The sequence below is a fragment of the Anoplolepis gracilipes genome, chromosome 8 (assembly GCF_047496725.1).
Source record: "Anoplolepis gracilipes chromosome 8, ASM4749672v1, whole genome shotgun sequence".
Lineage (NCBI taxonomy): Eukaryota > Metazoa > Arthropoda > Insecta > Hymenoptera > Formicidae > Anoplolepis > Anoplolepis gracilipes.
In genome coordinates this window covers 4,554,387-4,563,331 of record NC_132977.1, presented here as the reverse complement: position 1 = coordinate 4,563,331, position 8,945 = coordinate 4,554,387, and the positions used below count along the sequence as shown (strand labels likewise).

The window sequence follows — 8,945 nt, the reverse complement described above, 5'->3', positions numbered from 1 at the left end:
CCTCAGCAAAAATGTTGAAACATCAATAATTTTCGTTCGAGTTATAAACGATTTAAAAAAAGTGCGTTTCGCAAACTAAACTTTTTGAAGTTAAAAAATTATCAAAATTATATTCTTCAATTAATTTCAGATAGACTTTACTGTAATAAAATTTTAATTTAAGGGTTAATTACAAAGATATATAATGATAAAAATTAGAAACTTGCAAAAAATGATGACGTCTCTCGATATTTTCATTGAGGAAAAATCGATTTCAAATGATCTTAAGAATCTACCATTAACAGGTTTTTCATCAATTACCGGACACCCTATATAATGTATATAATCGGGTCGAATAATATAATATATACAATATTCGCCTCGCCGTTTACAGATAAAGCCGCGGGTCGATACGCGATTTTAGTTAATAAACAATTCAAAATGTTCTGACGTTTTATCGCATAGCATCTCAGCAATAAATCTACTCTGTAATAACAACGTTTGTTAACAAAGAATCGTATTGTACTATAAGTTGCATCTACGATTTTCAATAATTATATCTTTTTACATCGATGCAGAAATGACAGACATGCATTATCGTATGTATATCGATATACAATAGAAGGATCAGTTTGACCACCTTCTCTAATAAAGTAAACAAAACATCAGCTGTTATTTTTTTGTTACAATAAAAGTACATAAGTTACAAAAAATTAATTTTAATTTAATAAACTTAAAGTAATTAAATAAAAAATTAAAAATATCTAAAAATCGGCTCATTTGCGGACCCACGTTTATTAAGGTTTTTCAATTTATTTGAGAAAATAATAAATTACCTTACAATATATTCCTCTTTTTTCCAATATCCTGTTTTTTTTGCATATGTTGTAAAAACGATTATCCATTTTTATTATCATTTGTGAAAACAAAATTTAACATTTTATTTATAATTTGCACTCTATTTAGGCGGTAAAGACATCAATGGGATATTTATCTGCGTTATTAACAATAAGAGACTAAGGAAATCGAAATATAATAGTATCGAATTAATTATGTGTAACTTTTCACTTCACTAACGTAACGATCTTCACTTAAAAATGTGAAATATGTGAACATTGTAACAAACAAATATATACGCACTGATTGTAATGTCACTTCTATAAAATAAATATTCATTTATGTGCAATCAATGAAGCTGTTTATTTATTTCTATTGATTAGCAAATCAATAAAAAAATTGAAAACATAATTATAAGTTTGTTAATTTTTGAAGATCATAAATTATTCAATTTTAAAATATTATTTGTGTAAGCGTTTTATTCAAGTTTACACAGACTTTTTACACAATTAATATAAAATTCTTATATAACATTGCATGTTCTAAAATACATGCATTTGTTGAATGAATCGAAATGCAAATTAAAAATATAACATAATTTCGTATTTTAAACTTAAATTATCTCCAATATAACTGTATATCATATTTATCGTACAAATTTATTTTGACTACATATTATAATAAAAAAGTTAAACATTCCATTTAATAAAACAATTTAAACAATATTTAATTTACGTTATTAAAGAAAAAATAAGAGAGAATTATCTGGCAAAATATTAAGATAAATTTTATTTTCTAAATAGAATTAATGAAAATATTGTATTTTTATGTCTATTTTAATATTCTTAGTCGAGTTAAATGCATAACACAAGTTCATTGGAGATACTTTAAGATTAAAAAAGCAAAAATATCAGCAATTTTTTCACAATTAATTCAAACAAAGCCTTCAAACAAAAAAGTTTTATTTTGTATACTCGATTTATTTTGCTTGATTAATTAATAAAAAGAAATTATTATTAGTTTTGTATTAATTTATCAATTGTTAAATATTAATTCATCAAACAATATGAGTCATTTGTAAATTTAAGTGGAATACAAATTTTTATAACTTCAAAATAATGTTTTAAAAGTTAATATCAAGTTTCTTGTACATTTTCATATTAAAAAATATACTTAAAAAAAGACCATAAAACTAGCATAAATTCAATATTTAATAAAAACTCAAAATATTCTTACTCTGATATTATTTTTTTATTTTAAATTTTCATTTATAAATCGTTAGTATTAACAATTAAGGAATTACAATAATGATTAGGAAATTTCATTAACAATTACCATGATCAATATTTATATTGGAAATAATACAAAGTTTTTTTCAGTAATTTATATAAATGGTTCGTTAGTATTCACAAGTTAGAGAATAACAAGAAGAAAAATGTTATTAAAGTATTCAACGCATATTCTGTTATTAAAATTTAAAGCACGTGTAAATATAATTAGGTACAAATATAATTAGCTTCCAGCTTTTTATTTTAATACAAAATAAAGTACACACGATAACAGAAATGTATTAAGACAAGAATTTGTATATATCGAAATACATATACATTTTCTATATATATATCTATATACATAAATTCATGTCTTAAAGCATTCTTGTATCCAGTGTGCTTCACACTTATCATTCCGACAGCACTGCCACACAATTAAACCATAATGCCACACATATCTATTAAGTTTTATCAGCTGTCACTTAATAATCTTCTTGTACATGCTAATTTATTCATTGTTAATAACATTAATAAAGATATAATATATCATATAACACACATTACAAAAATATATTTTTAAAAAATTTAATTAAAAAACTAATTAAATTAACCAATTTAAATAAAAACGTCACATACTACACAAGTGTATGTGCTGTCTAAGCTTTTCTAGATCTTTTTTTCTTCATGGTAATCATTATTTAATCATAAACCACTCTAAAAGACACTGTCCGTATGAAAAGCCACTAATAAAATAATATTGTGTTATTTTTCTGGAGTTGAGTTTCAAATAAATCTAACTTTGAACTTCTGTATACGAAACCTGAATCCTCTTACTTATAGTCTCGCTTATAGTCGAGAAACAAGTGCTCTATTCACAATATACAATTCAGTCCATCATGATTGTCATGGAAGTTACATGTTTTACACGTATTATTATCTTCGAAAGAGTTTTCACACACATTGGCAAATGGTAGTTGTTGGATCCTTCATGTATTGAGCAAGCGCAAATTCAAAACGGCTTGGTCACGAAGAGCGTTGTAGTCTATCGATAATAGTTACTCAGTGAAAATCAATGAATGTCAACGAAGGTAGAATATAAAAAAATAGCAAAAATAGCAAAATTGCTTGCTCTACAATATTCTCGAAAAAAATATAATCACATTACATGCAAAATAGTTGCATATTAAGTTTCCTCTTTGAATAAATTAATAAAAGTTTTGCATTTTAGTTTAAACTTTATAAGAAAAAAAATAACGATTAATCATTACTAAACAGCTATCTATGCAATAAATAAATTTATATAAAATGTTCCTTTTACATAATAAAATTAATAAAATTAATAAAATATTTATAAATAAAAATTACTTATTAAATAAATTGTTTTTTTTTATTTTAATTAAATATATATTATATTGTCATATATTTTATATTTTACCGTTTATTTTTACGTTACAAATTTAATTTTTATTAAGATTAAATAATTTTTTTACTAGAAGAACTATTTTTCTGCTTGATATTCACAATACATTATTTACTAAAAATTTGTCAAATGAGAAAGATTTTATACGATAAATATTATATAACAATATTTGTGCAGTTCTCTGTTAAATAAGAAAATAATTTAAGTCTTATTAATTTGTCAGAAAAAATTGCAAAACTTATAATTTTTTACAAGCTATCTATAGATTCTCGATAAAACTTCATAATCATGTTTCATTCACGTTCGCCAGCGATTATTAAATTTTGTTCCGCAGCAAAAAAAAAATATTTTCTTTCGACACTTTTGTTAGATTATATCTAAGTGTTTTCAGTAATAAGATTAGACATTATATGTCAATGACTTATATAAGCATCAATTGATAAATGTTTTCTCCCACATCATATAAATAGAATTATTAAAAATTCTAAAACTCCTTAAAATTAAAAAAGTAACTAAAATAAAATAAAAATAACTAAAATAATTTTTTATCGGTATAATGATATAAAATTTTGCAAGAAAAAAATTTTTGGAACTATATTACTGCTACAAACATTTTCAATCTTGTTATAGTAAAATAAGATTGATTTTTTATTTTGTTTATCAAATTTAATATTTACTCCCTAATTATAAACTTTTTTTTAGAGAAATATTTTTAAAAATTCTTTAACCTGTGACATTAATGTTAATTACTTATGTCAGTTTTTTAAATTTTACAAAATACAAATAAACTGACTATCATAATATGGTTTCATCATAATAGTGTCTATAATTTCATAGTCACTTACAATAAATTATAAAAAAGTATTATTTATAAAAATTTCATAAAATTTTTATATAAAATTGTATATTATATATATTGTCATATATACATATGCGCATATACATGTATATTATTGAATTGCAACACAAGAAAGAGAAATCATATTAACATGTAAAAAAAACTTTCCAAAAATAACATTTAAAATAAAATAATATTATTTTCTAAATTGTCATTATAAGCAACAATATTTATTCTAAAATATTAATAATTCATCAGATTTGAATTACGTATTTAACTTGAGTCGCCAATGTTTGCGACTAATAGGCGTATGGCCCGATCCACATATCTCTTTAAATGATTTTCGTCGGCCAAGCATAAGATTCATAATAGCTACGTGTATAATGTGTCTTTATGTAGTTACCCCGCAAATACTAAATGTGATCCGTGTTTGGGGTAATATAAGTCTAATGATAGAAATTTTGTCGGCCATCAATTTCAACATAATGGCAGTGTTTAAGATAATTAGTACCAGATATCACGGCGAGAGTAAGTTATTATTTTGCAGCAATAAAAATAGCAATTAGAGAGAAGAGGGGATTTATGTTAAATAATATAAATATCAATGTTGAATTATTTTTATTAAAATCTAAGAATGTTATTGTACACTAATTCTTCTTATGTAAAGATAACTTGCTTTACATTTATACTAATAATAATATAGCTATATTTAATTTGGAAGAACTTCGGATATTAATAGCATCCATTGCGACTGATTGGACAAATTCAAAAAACGATTGGAAACGAAATGCAATGTTGAAGCTGACAAAAAGTGGTAGAAATTTATCTTTTGGATATTTTATAGTTGTAATGGGAACAATCCTACCTGCTTATTATGTACGTCTTGAAAATGTTTTTCAAAACATTCATCAACCTCGACGATACCTTGTTTATCGGTTTGACTACATTCAAAAGAGTCCGAATTATGAAATCACCTGTTTTCTGCAAATCTGCGGCAGCACATGCGCTATGCTCAGCAACTACTGTGTGGATAGCTTCATCTCGATATTCGTGCTGCACATATGTGCACAACTAATAAATCTACGAATCACACTCAACAATTTAATCGACAAAGTAGATAAGAAATCCATAGCGTTTTCGAAATTTAAAGAAGACCTAGCTGCAATCATTATACGACACGGGCATCTAATAAGGTTTGCTTAGAAAAACTTTCATTATAATTTTATAATACGTACTTCAAAGTATTTACACAAAAAGGAGCATATTATTTTGACAAAAATATAAAACGCTATTTATATACAGGATGTTTGTCTATAGATGGAGTAAATACATGTATATCGCAACTGCTTGAAGTTACAAGAAGTTTAATAAGATTAATTTGCACGGTTTTGAGTCTGTTACAAAGTGCATGTAAAAATATTTTTTTTCTCGTGATCTTTTCGAATTATAAAGATCACCATTGGTTTTTTTAAATAGATACCTATATTTTTTTACACATTTATGTAGTAGGAGTCATTTGCAATCAAAATAATATTAGTAAAAAATTGCTACTACGCATCGTTTACGATACGATAATCGGCATCTTAAATATTAAAAAGGTAAACTGGATTGTAAATATTTTTTAATTTAATCTCGAATGCCAAAGAGATTGAGAAAGTACATAAAGGTTTTTTTTTTTTTTTTTTTTTTAGTAACACATAAATTGTTCGAAACTTCAACCAGTTGCGAAATATTTACTCTGACATCTATGAACAAACACCCTCTATATTAATAAGAAAATATATATGTTTAAAATAGATGCAATTTGTGCACAATTTGCAAAAATCAATGCAAATTTTGATTCTTTTTTTTCTATATTAAATACATATTATAATTAAATTTTCATATTTTGATTAAAAATGCAAAGTCGTTTATTATCTCGTTAGAATTAAACGATCTTTCTTAATATCTCTCTTTTGTCTTTTTATTTGTGAATATTTTATTTGGGGTATTAAATACTTGACACTTTTGTCTGCGCACATTTCGAAAATTATGTTACACCCATAAATGAATATTTAATCAATATATTTCATTAGATCTTTGCAAAAATGGAAAAAACATGGTTTAAGTATTAAATTATAAATTGGAAAGCATGCAAGAGTAGCGAAAAGGTTGGAATTCCTTAATCTTGTTATTTTCAGTGCTTTGTTTAAGGTCTTTTCTCTCTTTTTGCATTAAATATTTTCAGTACGTTTTTTAGAGCTATCTTGCTGTAAATTGTATGTTAAGAATTTGAAAGATGCTTACAAAAACAAGCTTAATTTTGATGAAAATAGACCAAAACCTTCTTAAATCGTTATTTTATAAATACAAAAGCTGTATTTTTTAAGTAAACAGTTTTTTAAATTTATTATTATATTTCTCATATTTTCAGATCAATATAATAATTTTGAAGGTTTATTATTGATTGTCTAACTTTCAACTCAGACAAAAACGTAGGATGTGCTTTTATTAAGTACTGTATATTGAAGATGTGGTTTTAATTATGTACAAAACGATTTTCACTTTACGCATGCATACTAAGTGATAAATGTGAAATAGTGGAAGGTTAACGTAAAAAAAGAGTTGGAAATAATATACGAATTGATTCATATTTTTAAGAATAAAAGTTTGAAAAAAAATCATCAAACTTAAGTTTTTATTTTATAAATTTGAAATTCAAAATAATATTTTTTTAAAATTTCTACATTGTTAAAATTTTCTAATTATAAAGTCGATAATATATGAGTATACAATGTATGAATTTTCAAGGAATGCAAAGACGATCGACGATTGCTACAACCCAGCATTAATTGTACACCTGATAGGAGCTACTTTACAGTTGTGTCTTGTAACATTTCAAGTTTTCACGGTAAATAAAACAATTCGTGTGTGTATGTGTATATGTATATAATTTCTATATTATTTTACAAAAGAATGAAATATATATAAAATTTAATAAAAAAGATTATTCCTGAATATAATAACACACTAGGTTGCATTAAAATTATACAGGGTGTCCGATAACTAACAAACCAACGCTCGTGAGCAGGTAGAGCGCCGTAAACTGAACATAAAAGTCTTCTACCATTTTGCGATTTTCACAATATTTATTAAAATATTAATTAAAAACGCTGGGCGAATGAGCGCGCGTTCTGCGTGGCTAGACCGTGGGACGTATCCGCTATACTTACTTTTCGTTACCACGTAGCGCACGTGACATTTGGCGCTGGCGCGTCTATAGCGTACGTCTCACGATGTAGTCACACTCAATAGTTGAGCATTTTTAATTAATATTTTAATAATTATTGCAAAAATCGCAAAATGGAGAAGACTTTTATATTCAGTTTACCGCACTCTACCTGCTCACGAGCGTTGGTTCGTTAGATACCAGATACTCTGCATATTGTATTATTTTATGTAACTATTGTACTAAAAATTATTATTTTCAGATTATAACAGATAATGTAAATGTTCCCTTTATCAAAATAATTTTTCTCACATTTTTTACCCTTCTCGTGTTAGCACAACTATATATTTATTGTTATGCTGCTGAAAGTCTCCTAACAGAGGTAAACAAATTACATATTAGCGCTACTTATATAAAACATACATATGTAAAACGTAATTTTTTTAGAGTACCAATATGGGGTACGGAGTATATGAATGCAAATGGTACAATATACCAGTGAATGATGCGAAAAATTTGATGTTCATCGTATATCGCTCTACGATTCCGCTCAAATTGACAGCTGGAAAATTTGCAACTTTCTCGTTAGAATTATTCGGAATAGTAAGATATATATCTACAAGGAAAAATATATTGCTTTACATATATCATTGCATTTTATTTTATATATTATATATTATTTACATACAATAAAGACTAAAAAGCTCGCAAATTAAAATTACGGGAAACATAAAAAAGCCTTAAGAGCTATGGTTTATGTTTCCCGTAATTATAATTTATATGTTTTTTTTTTTTGCGTATGTTATAAAAACGCTGATCTATTATTACTATTATTGATGAAAATAAAATTCAACATTTTATCTTTAATTTGTACTCTATTCAGGCGGTGAAAACGTCAATGGGATATTTATCTGCATTATTAACAATAAGAGAATAAAGGAAATAATAATGAATTAAATCTGTACGACTGACTACATTGATTTTCGAATAATAATAGATTTTTGAGTAATAAACAGATTTATATGCATTGCCTGTAACATCACTTTTATTGAATAAACATACACTTGCAACCAATAAACCTATTTATTTATTCTATTAACTAGCATATTATAAAAAAAATGGAATATATATTATTATAAGTTTTGTTAATTTTTGAAAATCATTTAATTTCAATTAATGATTTGTGTAGCTTTTAAATTTTTACGCCAAAGTTTTACATTTGAAGAAACATTTTTACTAAATTAATGTAAATTTAACATTGCTTGTTCGAGAATATATGTGTCTATTGAATAGATTGTGATGCATTAAATATAATAAATTTTCGTATTTTAAACTTAAGTCATCTTCAATAACTTTGTATCATATTATCGATTACAAATTTATTTTGTCTAT

The 8,945-nt window shown here is 25.0% G+C and overlaps 2 protein-coding genes across 5 annotated transcripts in view; one reads left to right on the top strand and one right to left on the bottom strand.

The window, feature by feature from the left end:
• LOC140668636 (uncharacterized) overlaps positions 1-8,945 on the bottom strand; it is a 123,776-nt gene that overhangs the window by 79,306 nt on the left and 35,525 nt on the right. The window lies entirely within an intron of this gene.
• Positions 3,089-8,616, top strand: LOC140668639 (odorant receptor 13a-like). Of its 4 annotated transcripts, none has more exons than XM_072897840.1 (7): positions 3,089-3,175; positions 4,745-4,873; positions 5,049-5,538; positions 7,136-7,235; positions 7,816-7,935; positions 8,001-8,156; positions 8,437-8,616. In XM_072897840.1, exons 1-7 carry the CDS (start codon positions 3,160-3,162, stop codon positions 8,488-8,490), a joined length of 1,065 nt encoding a protein of 354 aa, XP_072753941.1. In that variant the 5' UTR covers positions 3,089-3,159; the 3' UTR covers positions 8,491-8,616. The 4 variants fall into 4 exon arrangements, with proteins under 4 accessions (XP_072753941.1, XP_072753940.1, XP_072753939.1 ...); XM_072897839.1 differs by having other exon boundaries at positions 4,604-4,873; positions 5,190-5,538; XM_072897838.1 differs by having other exon boundaries at positions 4,604-4,873; positions 5,067-5,538.